Source organism: Delphinus delphis, chromosome 3, assembly GCF_949987515.2.
Source record: "Delphinus delphis chromosome 3, mDelDel1.2, whole genome shotgun sequence".
NCBI lineage: Eukaryota > Metazoa > Chordata > Mammalia > Artiodactyla > Delphinidae > Delphinus > Delphinus delphis.
Genome location: NC_082685.1, coordinates 85,979,259 through 85,998,524, shown reverse-complemented (window position 1 = coordinate 85,998,524; position 19,266 = coordinate 85,979,259). Strand labels below are relative to the sequence as shown.

The window sequence follows — 19,266 nt, the reverse complement described above, 5'->3', positions numbered from 1 at the left end:
AGCTTGTTGGAAAGAGCCATTAGTTTGTGTTTTCTTCTTTATGCCCGTAAGATCTTGGGATGAAATACTCTCAGTAAACCACAAGCCTATTACTATTTTAAGTACCTACATCTTCCAGGAGAAGGAACATGCTGACTCCCTGTAGGAGAAATAAATGGAATCAGCTTGCTGGCTGGCACACTGTCTTTAGGAAAGAATAAAAAAAGACACAGAACTTCTTGTTCTGTCTACTGCAGAAAATGTGTCCAGCTCTAGTAAAGCAAAGCACAGATTTCAGGGGAGTTATGTGTTCCACACTCTCTGCTACACAAATCAGGGTTTTTGTTGTTTGGCCCAACAGAGTAAGCTCTGAACACAAAAGGAGAGGATAGGGTGTTGATAAAATGCATTTTCTAAGATGTGTGTAGGAAGAAACATGTTCTTGTATTTTACTGACTTGTTTCATGGCTGTGATGGAAAGAAAATGACTTTGGCTACTTGCATCTCAAATGATATATGCAGTTTGAGGGAGCACCTGGCACTTGTGAACAAAACAGCATGCAAAAATATTTTGTTCTACTTTACCATTGTAATCTTAGAGATTTTCTTGGTCCCTCTCTTTGTGTTCTTGTCAAGATCGACAAGCATCCGTGTGTTACCAAGTGACATGAAGTTCTTGCTTGAATAATCATGACTAAAATCCAGGATATTTCAAAGCACGTTATTAACTCAGAGAGCCACCCAGTAGATTGAATTCTTCTGAATTAACTCTCAGTGACAGCATCAGGGGTAGTGCTTTTACCCCAAATTGTCAGGTCCTCCCATGTCCGCATTGTGGCTCTGATGCTGGCATCCTCGTCCCAGGGTGTTGTGATAGGGGTTGTTACTAAAAATGTTTCTTTTATTAATGTTACAGAAACCCCCATATTTAGGACTTAAACTGAGTCAAAAAGCAGACAGCAAGAAGAGGAACTGAAAGTTCTTTTTATTTGATCTTCCTTCAGGGTGGACACTAAGTAGTGCCATTGCTGGGAGCAAGATGGCAGAACTCATGGGACACTTAGAATGGAACCAGGGGTGATTTTTTAATGAAAACTAATGAAATCATGCTTTTATCTTAGAGTGTACTGCAGTTCTTGGGAAGAGAGTATGACGATCTCTGACGGGAATTGTCAAAAGGGTCATTATGTTGGGATGTGCTGTACTTGAGGCCTTTGGTCCTCTTTCTTCTGCCACTCCAGACATCATGTATAGGAAGGGCTTAGAAGCTGCTTTCTGTTTGGAAAGGGGAAAGGAGGGAGGGAACTTGCCTGGAAGCAGCATCTGTACAACAAGCTCACTGTTTTTACTTAGGTGCTATTTTTTTTTTAAGAGTGGTTGGCTAATCACCCCTTCCCCAAAGCAAATGAACCCTCGGTGATGCTCTTGACCAATTCCTTGGGCAATGCAATTTCTTGCCTTTTTAAAAGAATCTTGTACATTCATTTATCATCCATATTTTAAAAAGGACACAGAATTATTGCAAATTTACTGCTTACAGGGTCCATCAGCACTTACAACTCCATTTTAAAAATAGGCGCACATATGTATTTAACCACCGAACAACTTGACCAATATAGAGGAATGTATCAAACTAAAAACTGACGGAGAATATCGGCCTGATTAGTTATTTTCAATCATTTTCAGAACACTTGTTTTCCAGAGGGACTGTGCAAAAATCATCATGCTTTTCACAGCATTTTTGCCAGAGCTTTCCTGAAGTATGCTTATGTTATCAGCAGAATATGGAACTAAGCTTTGCAAACAATCTCTAAGAAACTGTTTTGCCAGTAGTTCCTAAAAAACTGTTAGAATGGTCAATGAGCAGCTCATCAGAATTATCTTGAACTTCCTTTATGGCACTTAGGTTATACACATTCCTATAATAAGAGGTGTAAGATTCTAATCATTATCACTGGGATAAGAGATTCAAATCCATATATGTGTCTTACCACAATTTCTCCTTTGATTCTTTTTGTATAACAACTTAGGTGACTCAAGAATTCCAAATACTTTGCTACCGAAGTGTGGTTCTTGCAGCACTGCTTATGTCCTATCTCCGGTCCTGTCTGCTTTCCTGTTACGTGTGCAGCACTATCTATCAGGAACTGGCCTCTTTAATCAGGGACTCACAGCCACTTTCAGATGATCTTAGTCCCCACTTTTCAATGTTTTGCACTTTTATCCCTTTGCTCTAATCTAAGAAAATGTAGGTTTCATCTTGGCTGAGATCCTGGACAGCTCACAATTCAATGTAGATACAGTCTCAGCTTCCAGAACAGGTGTATGATCATTCTCTAAAGCAGAATCTGAAGTTGTCATCTTTTCATCGCTTCCCCTACTTTCTTAGGGCACTAAGGTGATTTCTCTGGACCAGTCTCCTCATAATTTGCTTCAATGATACTCAGGTTTTCTCATCTCCAGAGTCACCTTTGTAGCTACTATGAAAATTGACTCCAGGCACTTTACTGTCCTTTTTAAGCCCACAGTGCTTTTTAACCCACCAAGATTTCTATTTTGTAAGAAGCTCTTAACCCCATTTTGACAAGATAATTTCCTTTAACTCTAAGCTTTCTAATCTTAAAATCCTGATCTTTTTTTCCTCATCTATCTCCTTTCTTATTTATGTATAATAAAAATGCTTGAATTTTATATTTTCTCTATAGATCGTTACCATGTTATGTTTACACGTAATGTCTGCCTTATGTTGTAAACTTTACAAGTACAGGTTGTAAACATTAACTTTATTCTGCATAGCGCTGAGCACAATGTCATGATCACTTAAATGCTTTTGATGATGATGGTGATGATGAAAATGACCACGTAATGCTGTTCTGGTTTGAAAATATCACATAGGTAGTGCAGTACATCTTTTTTTAATGAGTTGTTCCTCATTCTATAAAGCTGTCATTCTTCATTAGCAGAAAAGGTTACAGTAAGTTGTAATTAGTGTTTAGTGCCCTGTCAAATAATTAAGTATAATAAAAAGCTTTCAATGAGCTTAATGTTAACATGGTATAATTAAAGCCAAGTCTTGAAATGCATTAGGTGTCTATTTTGTCAGACATTTGATGCTTTTTCCATCTACAGATGAAATTCTCAAATTGTGCTTATAGCAATGTCATCATCAAAGACAAAAAACTCACATCACTCCGATGCAGAATGGGCTTCCCACTGTCCAGCAAGGGCAATATTTAAAAAATCAAAGCACTTATACAACCTTGTTATTAACTGATAAGGAAAGTGAGTCCTAAAGATGTTGTGTGACTTGCCCAAGGTCACACAGCAGTAAATTAATTTTCCTTGGTAGTGAGAATTGTGGCTTGGGATTGTACTGAGGTGATTATTGTCATTACTGTCATTCTTTCTTTTGGAAGTATATTTGCTTTAAATTGATTATTTTTATCTTTGTCTTGATGAGGTGAAAAAAATAGATAAATACATGCAAAGTAAAAGAACATCATGTGTTTAGCTCTTGAATTTAACACTTGTTTTAGGATGCAGGGCTTGTCATAGTGCCTATTTTAAGGCTCAAATACTGAGACAAGACTGAAATCTCACTATTTTCTCCTCAGAATAACTGGAATGTGCCTAGATACTTGACCATTTCACACCCTGCACATTCTTTGACCTTCTCAGGCCTTCTCTTGTGCTTGTCGTATTATCTTTTCTGTCCACAAAGATTTTGAAAAAATCAGCAGAGTACAAGTAGCCCCTGAAATAAAGGCGTCATTCAAGGAACAAAGAAGTAGAAGGAGGGCTCCAATTAAAATGATGAAAATCTTTAATTTTTATTTAGGTATACTTGTACGGACACGTGTATATACAAATACAGATCATATGGGTTTGTTTGTGTGTGTGTGTGTTTTTTTTTTTACATTTTCTTTTACGTTTATATAATGTCAGCATTTCAAAACAGCACTCGATGAGTAAGTGCAAAGGAACTGCAAAGCGGGCAGTACAAGCACAGGACCACACGGAGCTGGACTTCACACCCAGACGCACACACAATGAGTGGCTTCAATGGGGTGTCAAGAGTAAGCATGGAAAGCGGATTTGGACTCATGGGTAACCTCCAACATGCCAGCATCTATTAAACTGTACAGACAATGGGAGCAAGCCCATTGTAGGGAGATTTGTCTCACATCCGAGCAGCTCTGGGGCAAATGCATGGGAAAAACTCAGTGATGCCAAACCAGAGACAGACCTGCCCATTCACGGTTCTGAGGGAAAACCAAAAGTGGGAGGAAGTCGAGAGACAGAAAAAGTAAACATAAGAAATAAAAGCGGGGGGGAGTGTAGGCAAACGGGAGTGTTTGTTGGTGGAGGTGGTTTCCAAAAGAAAAACTAGTGATCACAGCTCTGAGAGCAGTGAATGGAGGGAAGGGGTTTAAACTGTTTCTTGTTTTAAATTTTGGGGAAACTAATAAAAATGGCTGCTGCCGTTGCTAAGGCACCAGAGACAAAGTCCCTGAAAGTCCACAGGTACTGTGTGACTCTTCCTTTCACAATGACTCAGAGAGAAAGAACCCCCATTTAACCTTCCTAAATGAACTGGTTTGAAACCTTTCCCATGCTTGGGCTGCACATGATACTGACAAGACTCTTCCTGGGGAAGAATGAAAACCACCACAAACGGAAGACCAAACCAAGGTACAGAACCGTTACTAAATTCCCTAAACCTTTTCAAACCAACATGCCGGGGGCGGGGGTGGGGGGGGGGAAACACCACAGGGCTCCAACATCAGACCTTGAAAACATTGAGGACAAAATGTTGATCAAAAAAGTCATGTTGTTCCAGGTCCCAAGATGGTGGAGTCTTAAGATTGGGAGGGCGGTGACCACACGTGAGTCCTGTATGGAGCAGTGTCTCGGCCATTTGTGACTCTTCTTAGCCACGTCTACATTGGATGTTTCAAAGCCTCAATGCATGTTTTGTATCCTGAAAGACTATTGTTCTCACTTACAAAAGGCATAAGAATCAAATTAATACTTTATTATCAAACACTATATACAACAGAGGTTGCTAATAATACAGAATTTAAAGAATGCAGTTTTTTTTAACGTTTTACTTTTCTTTCCTCTGCCACCCAAGAAAGTACAGTACAAAACAATAGTCTAAACTAACACAAACTATTACCTGGTCTATTAAAGGATACACGGTATCCACTAAACAGACAGATCCTTATTTCCCTGCTTCACGTTGCAAAGCCCTTGGCAACCAGGGGCAAAGGTCGCTGGGGTTTGACTGACTGGGGCTGAGAGGCAGCAAAGGCTGCCCTTCATATTTTTGAATTGTTTTTGAAATTAAAAGCTGCTACAAAGTTGCGTCGACATCCTCCTAAGCCCCCTGAGGGTTGTTAACACCATCACAAAAGGCCACCAGCACTTTTTGGACAAGATGAAAACTGCACGATACCAATCGTCTTCTTGAAAACTCCGTGGCAAGCGTTACCTACGATTACGTCACTTTTAGGTAGAGAAGCACATTGTCTACTGGTGTGGATAGTCTTGCTTTTTTTTTTTTTTTTTTTTTTTTTTACATTTAATTTGTAGTGGCACAGTGGTGAAGGGGTCTAATTTCACTGTGAAAAATGAAAGACGATGGCAGAGAGGGCCATGAGTAATTATTTTATCATTTGTTAGAGACAAATGCTAGGAAAACCACAGAAGTCACCATTTCTAAAATGAAATTAGCACTGATAATGTAGTTATGACTAACTGGAATCATTACAGGATCATTTGATTTCCTTGTGGTCATAGAACATGCAATATTATTTTGGTTCTATTGATCCATTTTAGAAGGCATCTTTTTCCCCCTACCCAAATCCCACTGGACCAACAAGCCTGTAACTAACTATTAATAAAAAAGAAGTATTACTGGATATTACTGAGAGTTCTGAGTATATAAATAGTTAATGCAAAAAATAATCCAATGCTGTGAACTTTTGTTTCAGTGAAATGGTGGCTGCCTTCTGTGATAAGACTCTGCCACTCCAGAGAAGTTCCTGATGTCTGGGGGAATGGGATTTAATCCGAGAGGCTGGCAACCTCTCACATGGTTCCAGGTGCGAACAGACCCAGCATTAACATCCACTCCAAACGGATCGGGTAAGCCCAGATTACATTTCAACATGTGTACAACTCTCCAGCGTGCAGTGCCTTTACAGCTGCCTTTCATTCACATATCTCTCTAATTCAGAACTACTCACAGTTCTTAGCAAATTCCCCTTCATGAAGTCTATCCATAATATGACCCCTCTTTTTAAACATGTACATTAAAAAAAAAACCCAGTTTTAAAAAAGTCCTTATTGTGCTGGAACGCTTCCAGTTTTTCACATCTTACACGATCATTGCATTTATTTTTTGTTTTGTTTTGAAAGGCATGGTTTCTATTGACATGTCCTGCAACAGCAAGAAAGGCTTGCTTGATTTCTTTTCTTTTCCATTGGTCTGACACTTTTCCCTGTCTAGGCTTTGGAGTTCAAAGTTCGTGACAGCCTCACCAGTAGCAACCCCCAAGGCTTGCATTTCCTGGTAATGGACTGGGAACATCCCTGTTGGCCGTGCTGATTTACTGTCCTCTTGCCCACCCCTACAATGAAACAAGGCAGCCCCCCCATATTTCTAAATGTATCAAGGGATACCACTTTTTCTCACAGGTTTAAATAGGACAAGCATATATACTCACTCTCAGCATAAAGTATATCTAAATAATGTATATTCTATTCTAGTGGATTTTTAAAAAAATAGTTTGTTAAAGTCTTTGGGACTCCATCTTGTTTATCTCCCACAGATAAACATATGTTCCCCCTACGCTTCAGGCTGTGTCAGAAAGGGAAAGAATATAAAATCAACTCTTGAATTTTTTCGTTCCAGACTTTGGAATTTTTATTCCAAATTTCCCTTTAGCCCTCCCAAGTAGTATTGACTCTTCCGGGGACAGGGGTTTGTGTCTGAGCCCCTGTAGTCGTGGAGTGTGGAGCAAAGTGTGGGTATGAGGGTGGGAGTCAGGGAAAGGCCACAGCACACTGGCGCTCCAGCAAAGCCAAATTACATCTCCTCTGGCCACTGACACCCTTTCCTTGGTACACATCGTTCCCCCAGAGGAGTATCCAAAGCTATTCCATATACACTCATCAACCCTGGCTTGTCAGCCTCGGGGAAGGTCACTTTATTTGTAAAAATGCCTCTTTCAGTTTCTTTAAAAAAAAAAAAAAAAAAAAAAAGTTGTAGCACCATGGTGATCTGTATTCAAAGGAAAAAAAATCTGGTGTGCGCTGCCCAGTCAGTCACCAAAAACAATTAGAGGCACTCTCACATATATATCCCCCACCCAACGCAGCGTGTTTTCACACTTGCTCTGTGCTAACATTCCGGCACTCGACCCGCCTCCTAGACAAAAGGCTTCTTTTACGGAGCACAAGTTTTGCTGTCAAGAATGCTTTAAGACAGTCACCTTTTTAAAAAAACAAAAACAAAAAACAGAAAACCAGTGTCTCAACCTTTCAGAAGCCTGTTCATTTATATACTCCTAGAGGAAATGGTGTAATATTATATCTAGTCTTAATCCCTCCCCTCTGGACTTGACATGGTGACATGATGCCCTGCACGATCATCTTACAGTCCTGAACGAGAAGGCATAAGTATTGCGTGGGAGAGGAAAACCCTCCTGGGCCTCGCCATCACCGGCTGCATCTGCTACTATCCTTCCTCGTCCACATACCGCTGACAGTACGCTACAGGAGGTGAGCTCTTGGAGGAGAATGCACAGGAGCAGACGACCACGGGTGTCACTATAACCACTGGGCATTTTCATCTGGAGTCCATCTAATTTGCAAGGGGTGGGAGAAGGCAAGGGCAGGGGTGGGGGTGAGGTGAGGGAGGCAGCAACTATGTTAGCTCCCCCGGCCCCAAGTTGTTGCTTAGAATTCAGGCTGAAGGAAAGAAAATAAAAATCTGACATCTGCCAAAAAACCAATAACAAATCCCTTCTTAGGATGAGCAGTTGGGTGGATCTCTGGTGTTCCAAGACCCTGATGTTTTCTGTGACAGGTGATGGGAGGAGACTGTGCTATAATGTCAAAAGCATCGCCAGGAGGAACAGTAGGATTGCCAAAAGGCGGCTGGGTATCCTTGGTGTTTGTGCCGCGTTCTCGCCGCGGGATGGCTCGGCTGACTCGTGTACGGTATCATCTGTTCAAATAGAAAGCACACATTCCAATGAGATTTCACATCCTTAATAACTCTCTTGCAGCAGCCTGCTGTTAACAGACCGCGCCACCCTCTGCAGAGTAGGGTAATGAACCTTGTGCCACCATTGACTTTCATGTCTGCATAATCACTCATTATTTACAGCAAACAAAGGAGAGGCAGAGAAAATTGGACTTTCTTGGCAATTTTAATACTTTCCTTAAAAACTGAGGTGAAAAATGTGCACACTGTAACCTCTGGCACGTGAGCTACTCAGGTTTGCTAGCAGTCAAACCCACCATGCGCAAACTTGGTATCTGAATGTACCGTTTAAACCCAATACGCCCGGGAGGAGCAAGTAACGGGGGCAGGGGTGGCAGGATGCAGTTAATGTTGGCACATTAGTGGTTAACCAGAATGGGCTGCCCTTTTTCCTCTTTTTAGCGGTTTCATAGGATTAGTGTTGAACGCCTGGTTGTTGGACGTCTAGATGAATTTTCAAATGTGAAGAATTAAATGCCAAAACAACAGCATTTTAACTAAACTACACATAGTGCTCACTAAACCTAACTAAACCGGTGCCCACTGGCTTGCCTACAATTAGGAATCAATTGTGGTGCTATTTCTATTACAAACCCTGTATCTCCAGGATTAAATTACTTGAACTTGACTATTTTTATTTTTGTCAGGCTGAAGCTGGGCACATAAATTATCAGTGTGGATGCAAATTTTCCTCTAAATAAAGTGGATTAAGTGAGGTAAGCTTCTTTTATTTAGCTATAAAGTGTTCTATGAGACTGCCTCTGACTCGGATAGCCTTCCCGAGCTGCATGATTAACAGGCTTAACTTCGAAACAGGAACTTTGCAGCAATTAGTACCCAAAGATAGACTGGAGGCTTGCCTATGAGCCATGCTATGCTCTGGCGTTGCCGGTCTTCTTCCTTCCACCTGGCTTAACACGTGCTTTTAGACTCAGTGATCTCTGAACTACACGTGGGGCCACCAGTGGGATTCTTTGGTAGATTTTATTTTAGCATCAGGAGAACTTCCTGTAGGAGGCTCAGCGATTGATTATCAGGCTGGATTCACTCTATGGTCAGTCAGAGAGAATGGGTACAAGTGAGACTCTAGTGGTTGTTCCCAATTCTGTAGACCTCAAAGGATAATCGCTAGACATCCCTGAATGACCCACCTCGAACACCTTAATGGATTAATAACTCTATTCTATTAAATTCATTTCTGTTTTCACATCACACAGCATGTCACAATAGGGATGCTTTTTCTTTACTAGGCAGAGTCACACTCCCTGTTATTTGTCCTAAAGCGACCACCTTGCAGGCTCAGGCTGGTCTCTACTTCAGGTATGCTCACATGAGCTGTTTCTGTTCATTACATTCACTCCCTATATGAACTTAGAAATATGTCTTCTCAGCATTGAGGCTTCTGCTCTGGAGTGCTCGTATCATTTTAGCCTGTCCCCACGTGTAGAAGCTGCTGCCTCCCTGTGTCAAATTTGCTCTCCTCTCCTGGACCTTAGCAAACCTGCATGGAATACCTATTAGCTTAGGAGACTAGAAAAGGTTAGGGAGCAAGAATGGGAAGTGTAATGGATGCAGGGGAAAATGTAAAGCCCCACATGATGCAGTCATTTATACTTGTGGACTCTTTTCTCTGCCGTTTCTTAGCCTTGCAAATGTATTAAATCTGTAGTTAGGAGGTAGACATAAATGCCCTTAACGGCCCTGAAAAGAAAATCCAAATCACTGTCTTAAGAGCACCAACCTGTTGTTAGTCGGAATAATGGAGTACTTCAGGCTTAATTGTGAAAGAACCATAAACCCAGAGGATTCCAGAGTTCATTTTGAAATACCACTTATATTTATACACCTGAAATTACATCAGCTATTGGGTTCTTCTCAGTCTTATCTTCACCAACATATTACCCAGTCCTCTTCCTTGTAAAGTTTGGAAGTGTACTGATAAAAGAGGTACCCAAGTAACACGTAGATACTCAGTTGTGAGCTTGAAGGGGACTCGCCTTCTCAGTCTGACCAGGGTGCTCAGCGAGGGCTGTCCATGCTCTAGGCCCACACAGCACAAGACGGGGGAATGAACCTCGCACACCTTTGAGACGAAAGCGTTTGTCTATCAATCATATAAGAGAAGCCATGAGGCCAATGTGCCTTTTGATCCTCAAATCATGGCCATCTTTGGAATTAACCTTTTTCTAGGCAACCAACCAGTAAGTACCCTCTTGCCCTCAAAGGAGAAAATCAGTCCCGTTAGGGGACCAGGATTCTTCTCTTCTCACTGTAACATTGGTCCTGCCTCAGGATTCTACAGAGCATCCTTTGATTAAACAGGGCCTCAGTGTTGGGAGATTCTGTGGCCCTCAGGAAGCAAAATGAAAAACAGGCTGTTTGTTTGTTTGTTATTTAGGTAAGTCGGAGCAATTTCAGAATTCTAAAGAGGAATTCATAAGCAAAATCTATCCCAATGGAAATTACACCTAAACATGAGAGAACTTCTAAAACTTGTAACAGTGAATGTGGCTTGGAAAAAGAAAACACTTCTCTTCAGAAGCCAAATCAAGTCTTGCCTCCTGGCTACAGGATTCCACAACATGAGGGTTTCGGTGGTTAACTGAGAGAAGACGAGCAATATTTTGGAGCATGTTATGTGGCATATGTGTGCCCTGAGATCATCCTGTATCCCTGATGACAGGAAACTGGCAGGCAGAGTGTGCAAGCAAACAAAAGAGACAAACACATTCCAAAGACAGGTGAATTAGTATACATTGCTGAGAACATGCAGTGGAATCCTTTCAGCCTTGCTGGCTTCATAAAGTCTGGGTCTGCACTCAACCATCCAGCACAGTGGTGCGGAGCTGCAAGTACGAATTTTCGAAGGAGTACAGGGAAGTATCAAATCTACTATTGCATTCGTGCAGCCAGGGATCGTAGTTCAACCTTGTCTTACTTCTTTAGTGAAGGTGATCACCAGAATGCCCTTAAATATAGTCATGACTGACTCAGGGAGCTTCTTCCTGCAAGCACACCTGCATGCCTCTCCCCAACACACACACACACACACACACAGTCTGACCACATTCTGTCAAAGCTTTGCAAACTTCTATCAGTTACAGGTGTATAGATTTGGGGGCCATCATGGACTTAAATGCTCACTGACAAAGAGTCTGTTTCCCCAAAGACAGTGAAATATGTTCACATATGAATGCATGTTAGCATCTTGCATTTTATCATTAGTTGAATTCAAAGGTAGTTTTCCTAATGTCAGAACAGTCCTCAGTGTGCCTCTTCATTACCAGTGAAAAACATGCAATCTGTTATGTTTCTGAACAGCCTCTTGCTTTCCCGATAGGCAATGGAATTTACCTGGAAAAAAGATTACTGGAAAGCGCTGCCTACATTCTGCAACGGTGTACATCAGAAACTCTTAATTCAGGGTAACTTTTATAACATGCCCAACCCTGCCGGTCAGCCTACACATGACTTATGAACAAAGCCAAGATAGTAAAAGTTCTCTCCGTGGACATCTCTATGTCTAGCAATGGTAAGAGAATCCTTTTATACTAATGTAGGAATGGGAGTTGAGAAATATGAATATTACACCTGGATCTGTGTGTAACTAGCTGCATGGCCTGGGCAAGTTATAAAAGGAAGATTGTAGACTCCTCTGGGGTCCTTAAAAGATCTCATCTCACTCACAGATCCTGTGGTGGCCCAAGTCCTCAAGCTTGTGAGGAGTCTGGAACCTTGAAAAGCCACAGTAATGCTTCCAGATTTCCAGAACACAATTAAAATGTCTCCATGTCAGCACTCATTCCTTGCAACTTTCTAAAGCAGCTAACGGATCCCTGGGGAGCCACTAAGGCCTCTGAGAGCTTATTGTACACACCTCTCCTCTGTGCTCTAGATAAGATGCCTGCCTTAGAAAAACAGGAGTGCTTGGGGAAAAAGCCTAACCCTTCCTGTCAGTTACAACGTGGAAGCTATTGTATGCCCTGAGGCACCACATTTACTCAAGGTAAGTCTCCCTAAGGCTCATTGACTGTGTGTCCCAGTAACAGTACTCAAAGGATAAAGTGGACCTCACAACCTTTTAATTTCCAGGGCCATCAGAAAGGTAAGTCCTACTGCAAATAGGTGAAAAAGAAGTCTCTGTTTACATAAGAGGGGGCTTACAAGGGCTTTGAGGCACACTCCTCAGTGAACAGAGGATAGAGGGCTCCCCCCACCTCATAATCAGTCTAGCTGCGTTAAAGAGCCAGATTGAATTTATAACCAAGTGGAGAGTTTACATTATCCACAGTATGCTGCAGTACAGAGGCTTCAACGATCCCGTTGGTGGGTTTTATTTTTCTTCATAGTGATGGGAAAGTTTGGGGGTATGGAAGATAGAAGTAGTAGAAAAGATTCACTTATCCTCGATACTTGTTTTGCCTCAGTAATCAAGGATCACGTTTGGCTCGACAGACTACTGCGGATACGTTTGTGGGAGCAGCAGGTGCATGAGTTTGTGGTGTTAGGAGGCAACATGGTTATGCTTCTCCAGACCTATTTCTATTGACAACAGCACAAATAATATTTGAAGTAAAATGAAGTCCTTTAGATCAGTTCAATGATGCATGTGAATTTCTAGAGAAAACTAAACAGGTTGAATTAGTTGCTATTTTGTGCAATAGTCTTATTACTTTTATCCATAGATTTGGATATAATATAAAAGTAAAGTTTTATAAGCACATAGAGTAGAAATTTTTTTCTGTCTTACGTGAAAACAGATCCATTAATAGTCACAGTAATTCACCAGCATGCTCAGAGGATATGGTAAAAAAGTAGTGAGACTTTTAGCTTTCTGATGGGGCTTCTATACTAGGATACTGCATTGTATCAAACCCATGTCAAAAAAAAAAGAAAAGTCATAATTTATCTAACATGCATTACACAGAGATACTGGAGGAATGAGGTAGAATATAAGTAATATTAGCGTTGCTAGCAATGAGCAAAAGCAGAGCAACTGTAACATGCGAACATGCGGAGAGGAAGAAAGGAAAAAAAGTACTGAAGCACCAGAGAGAGATGCATTTGTTAAGAGAGATTCTCTAAGCATACTAACCTGCTGGTTCTAATGAATTTTCTACTTTGTCGTTAACATCGAAAACACGATCATGAACACCTATAGTTTTCATACAGCTATCTATAACAAAAATAGAGATAACAGCCAAATATGTTAGTGAAGACACCCTTAAACTCCCGCTTCTTTCTTTTTTCTTTCTAATTTTTCCTTTTACTTATGGAGAGACTGTTTTACAATCAGTGGCATGTATCCAAATGCCAATATTGTTCCCATTTGCTGTGCACGTACAACAGTCTGAGAAACAACAAGTTAGCAACTGCTGTGTACTTAAAATAAAGGCATCATGAAAAATAATGAGAAAAAATTTGATGAAAACTGAAACATGGATGTTGATAATACAAAACAGATACCACACAGGATTTACAGTAAAAAAAAAAAGTTTTACCGCTGTGAACCAGACCACACAATAGAGCATGCGCAGTGAAGCCACCCTCGGAAGCTCATTTTAGTGAACTTACTTGTTGGTCGCACAAAGACTTTGAGCTTTAGACAGGACCGTCTTCCATTATCTGGGATTGCAGAGGCTGTGGAAAAGACAAAAAGAGAGAGCAAGAGAGAAAGGAGAGAACACCACCAGATTATTCATTTGCAAATGCAAATGGGCCACAGTAAATTCTTTCATGAATTCTTCCCAGAAGATGAAACAGAAATACTTTTCAGACTGACACTGACTGACTGCTATCGAAAGGGCTACTTTCCTATACCTGTCTTTCCTTTGCAATACAATAAAGAAAGAATCATGCAAGAACGTTGGTAATCTACAGAAGAATACTTTGGATTCTTATTTCAAAGGCTCTTGCGTTTAACTTGATCTGTAATCAGTTTTCTCTAAAATAAGGAGATAATGTCGCATGAGTCCTCCTGCTTTCACAGAGAGCAGGAAAGGGGGCCCCCCCAGCCACCAGAGCCCAGGGTGTAAGTGTTGGCAAAATCCAGTTAACAGTTACAAGGCCAACTTAAACATGACCTAGTTCTGCTGGGGAAAGCAAAGCTCTGTCTGTCCTGAAAGCCTGTCTGTCAGTGCTTTGCAGGTAATTCAATTAGAGGTTTTACTCAGAACTTGGCTCCACATTCTGTATGACTAAACCAAACCCAGCAACTTCCATCAGGCTATTATAAGTACAATATGCTATTGAGAAAGTACTGGGTTGCAATGGTACATTTATTTTTAAAAATTTGCCACAGAGAAGGATGGAATTAATAAAGTGGGCTTACCAAAACATGACAACATGTTTCAAGTTATAAATCATTTGAGGAAGAAACTTTCTTCTCCTCTTCAAGATAATAAGACTGTAAACTTCCCCTGCGTTTGAAAGATGATCTCCCCTCAGTACACCCAGCATAACGTCAAAGGGATTTCCAAGGCCGTAAGACCCTTAACAATCACATATGTTTACACATGCATTCTAAAGATGACAAAAATTACAGAAACGAGTGCTGCATACTTTCCTCCCTATGTGTTTGCTTCAAGTGTTTTCTTTGTTCAGAAAGAGCAGATGATATCAGTCAAAATACACGTGGCTCACAATTAGTTTGGTAATACTGTCAGTGACAAAGAGAGGACCGGTGTTCAGTGTGCCCTCTCCCTCCTCTATTCTTACTGTCCCTCATGGTGAGCCCAGAAAACGAAAATGCTGATTTTGCGGGTGAGAGGATTCAAGATGCAAACTCTAGGTTAACTTCCCAACAATCTCCTCATGTAACTCCAGGTCCACATCCTGGAGGAGAACTTATAAAGTCACCACCTAAAAGACATCAAGCTGGAAAGGACCCCCGTGTCGCTATGCAACACCTGTTGAAAACGCTCTTAATTCTTAGACCAAAGTAGATACAGAAAAGATGTTTTCAGCCCTCCCCACCTTCGTGTTCGCTCTGACAAGCAGTTAAGAAGTGCTAACAGCTGGCTTTGCTGTAGGCTTTCATTAAATCAAAGTCGGAAAACCTCCCTCTACTGACATTTACAGTAACTAGTGTGTTATTTAGGGCACAATATTTGCACTCTGTGGTTCGATCCAGGAAATGAAGTCCTTCCTGTGGACCCCAACTGCAAATGTGCACGTCACGAATACAGTACACATAGGTGACTCCAAGTCGTTAGAAAAACCATGGGTTCTTGAGATAGTTTATATCTTATTTATGAGAGGTGGTGTGAAAAAGTGACACATGGATGTTTACGCTGCTGTGCTATGGATTTCTGAGCTGAGATGAACTTACTGCAAGCCTTGTGAACTTGATTTACCACATGCAGTAGCTGATTTTACTGATGATACTGTAAGATATAACAGGCTCAAGGCAAGATCAAATGTTTGTTTTAGTGGGGGAACTTCTTAGAGTTAGCACACATTTTTCAGATTTCTATATAGGAGAAATCCTATAAATCCAGGACACAAAAATCATTGTGGGGCACGCTGGAATAACTAAACATCAACACATGATAAACTGTCCAGGAAAAATTCAAGAGAGTTCTCTCACCAGCTCGCAAAGAGGGACAATTAGCCTTAGTTACTGGATGAGCTATATTATTCTGTACACTAAAAATATTAAATGTACTTATATTTATAAAGACCTCTCTTCCCCATCAAACTTCTCCCTTCCTCATCTCCTCTCTATCACCAGAAAAGCTGTATGACAATGATAACGTGACTGATACCTTATGATGCTGTTTGACTATTATACTCTAATCCTTAGAGAGACTGATAAACAAAGAATATAAACATACAATGTGAGTACACAGTGCAGATTACATTAAGTCCCTTGACTCCACAGCCTCTGACCTGAGCTCATGAAATCTTAACCTAAGTCGGTATAACTTGGGTTCCTTGTTTGCCACGTTGAAAAACAAATATAATACCAGAAGGCATAAAAACTTTTCCATATGTGAGCAAAACTCAATTTTTTATGCAAGGTTTAAAAAACTGGGAGTGTGGCTTTATTCCATGTCCTGTTCCAGGTTTCTTAACCCCACACCTCCTGCCTGACAAATAGAGGGTTCCTTTATATCACTTACGAAGAATGATTATTATTAGTAATATTTGAATATATAAGGTAATATGAAAGTGCTTTACTAGTCACACCTAAACAACAAAGCGGAGGCTTGAAGCATTAAAAACACAAAACAGAGGAACTGAAAAATGTAATAGTCACACAAGTAAATTTATAAAGAAAATCCTCTTGGGATCAATTATGAGCAAGATTGAAGATGGACATGAGGGAGTAAAAGCTTAAAACGTGTCTGGCCTTTGTCAGGAGGTGGGTATTATTGATCTCTATGATTCTAGAGACACACTTCACTTTATACTAAGTAACACTTTTAGTTAAAACAATACGCTGTTTTCCTTAGAAAGTTAATAGTGAAAGTTTGGAAACGGATAATAAATAATTACTACCATTTATTATATATGACTGCAGCTTTACCTATCCACTCAAACGCTTTTAAAACTGCTATGTACAGTTGCCCTGTTAGGTGCTATGGATGCGAAGATGTGTAAGACAAACTGTTTCTGTCCTTGTGCTGTGCTTATCCCAGCTGGGGACATAGGTAGGAAACACAGTTTAGGGACCAGGAGGCATCCATGTGGTAACTGAGGTTTGCATGAGCTTCATCTGGGCATGTGAGGGTGTCACGGGAGTGTTTATCAGAGGGAATTTTATCCAGGCTTTACAGGTCCTCCAGAAGCCAAACAACAGCAACTGGGACAAAAGAATTATAACATTTCATCCCTGAGTTCCCAAATTGGAGCTGTAGCAACCAAAAAGAGGTCTTCACCTGCAACAGGGGAAGAAAACCTAGACCTGAACTCTTCCTATAATGATATTTGGATTTTCTGTGCTGGAGAGGATGTGGAGAAAAGGGAAGCCTCCTACACTGTTGGTGGGAATGTAAATTGGTACAGCCACTATGGAGAACAGTATGGAGGGTCCTTAAAAAACTTATAATAGAACTACTGTATGACCCAGCAGTCCCACTACTGGGCATATATCCGGAGGAAACTAATTCGAAAAGATACATACACCCCAATGTTCACAGCAGCACTATTTACAATGCCAAGACATGGAAGCAACCTAAACATCCACAGACAGATGGAAAGATAAAGAAGATGTGTATATATTTATACAATGGAATATTACTCAGCCATAAAAAAGAATGAAATAATGCCATTTGCAGTGACATGGATGGACCTAGAGATTATCACACTAAGTGAAGTAAGGCAGGCAGAGGAAGATAAATACCATATGATATCACTTACATGTGGAATCTAAAATATACAAATGAACTTATTTACAGAACGGAAACAGACTCACAGACGTAGAAAACAAACTTATGGTTACCAGGGAAAAGGGGGGAGGGAGTTTGGGATTACAATATACAAACTACTGTATATAAAATAGATAAACAACAAGGTCCTACTGTGTAGCACAGGGAGCTATACTCAATATCTTGCAATAAACTATAATGGAAAACAATCTGAAAGATATATATATAACTGAATCACTTTGCTGTACACCAGAAAGTAACACAACATTGTAAATCGACCATATTTCCATAAAAAAAAGATATATGGATTTTAAAATAGAATTTGTCAGATTAAAATGAGAAATTCAATTCATGTCTTAAACATTTGTCACATAATCCAAATTCATGTCCCTTTACTCAGTTTACTGCTGAAAATGTACCTTTGGAGTCAGGAAGCTGGGAGTAGGGGTGTGGGGACCATTAAAACAAGCACAGCCTCCCATTCCACGATCTTAATAGCAACTTTATAAATCAATCCACAGAGTCCCTTCCCCCTAATGATCTACAAAGTACCCATCACAACCTTACAAGACAAAATGAAATATAATCTAGGGGCCCTCTGGTTCTCCGTGTTTAGAGTATCCTGCTAAAAAAGGGCTGCTTATCTTCGCTCTGTTGCGTGACTTCAGACAGGAGCTCTAACTTCAGCCATTCCTGAAAACCTGTTTGCTTGCTCTCCTGGGGCTCAGGTGAGCATGGCTCAGCACTTATCAGCCAATCTGATACATAAAGGGGACCACATTCAATACCTCCAAATCTGTACTTCCAAAGGCTGTATTTAGCATTGCAAATATTTGTAGCATCCACATCACAGTTAACTGTGGGCCCATCGGCTGGATGTGGCATCCTGCTTGTGGCAGGCAACTTCTGACCTAGCTCCAACCATCCACACCTGGTATGCATGCTCTGTGTCTGCCCCTCCCCTTGAGAGTGGGCTGGCCCTGGTTGCTTGCTTCCGGTGAGTGGAATACAGCAAAAGTGATGGGATGTCACTTCTGTGATTATGTTGTAAAAGACTGTGCCCTCCTTTCTCCTTAGCACTCTCGCTCACCTTCTGAAGCAAGGGGCCACACGGCAAGGAGCAGAGGGAGACTTCCAGACAAGTGCGTGCAAGAAGCTGACACCTCAGTGCAACAACCCGCAAGGAGCAGAATCCAGCTAACCATCATGCGAGTGAGCTACAAACCGAATCCTTCAAATGACTGTCGCTTTGGGAGAGACCCAGCCCCAGAGGACGCAGCTAAGCCACCCCTGGATTCATGACCCACAGAAATGGTGAAATAATAAATGCCGTCTTAGCCACAAATTCGGGGCTGATCTGTTACTCAAGAGCCAACTGACATGATGCTGTGCAGTCAAGGGTTTCCCATGCCCACTCGAGGCTTTAGGACTAAGGCACCGGAGCGCACGCTGCTGAAGGCTCCCACACAGCAGCTCCTCCCTGATTCTGCTGCCATGTCTAAACAAACGCACCCCTCAGGAGTTTACTTTTCAAGCTACTGGTACAAGTCCACTTAAAACAGGCATTGAAGAGAGGTAATTATAAACTGCTGTTGAGGAAACACTACAAGACATCTCTATTTGTTTTCACTGCGGCATTTA

The 19,266-nt window shown here is 41.0% G+C and overlaps 1 protein-coding gene across 1 annotated transcript in view; it reads right to left on the bottom strand.

The window, feature by feature from the left end:
- Positions 1-5,535: 5,535 nt before the first annotated feature.
- The window catches only part of EFNA5 (ephrin A5), a 277,926-nt gene continuing 264,195 nt past the window's right edge, over positions 5,536-19,266 (bottom strand). The window contains exons 3-5 of the mRNA XM_060009055.1: positions 13,829-13,894; positions 13,350-13,430; positions 5,536-8,215 (exon numbers count right to left, since the gene is read on the bottom strand). Coding sequence (XP_059865038.1) covers positions 8,094-8,215; positions 13,350-13,430; positions 13,829-13,894 — 269 coding nt within the window. The 3' untranslated portion in view covers positions 5,536-8,093. The remainder of the gene's footprint in view (positions 8,216-13,349; positions 13,431-13,828; positions 13,895-19,266) is intronic.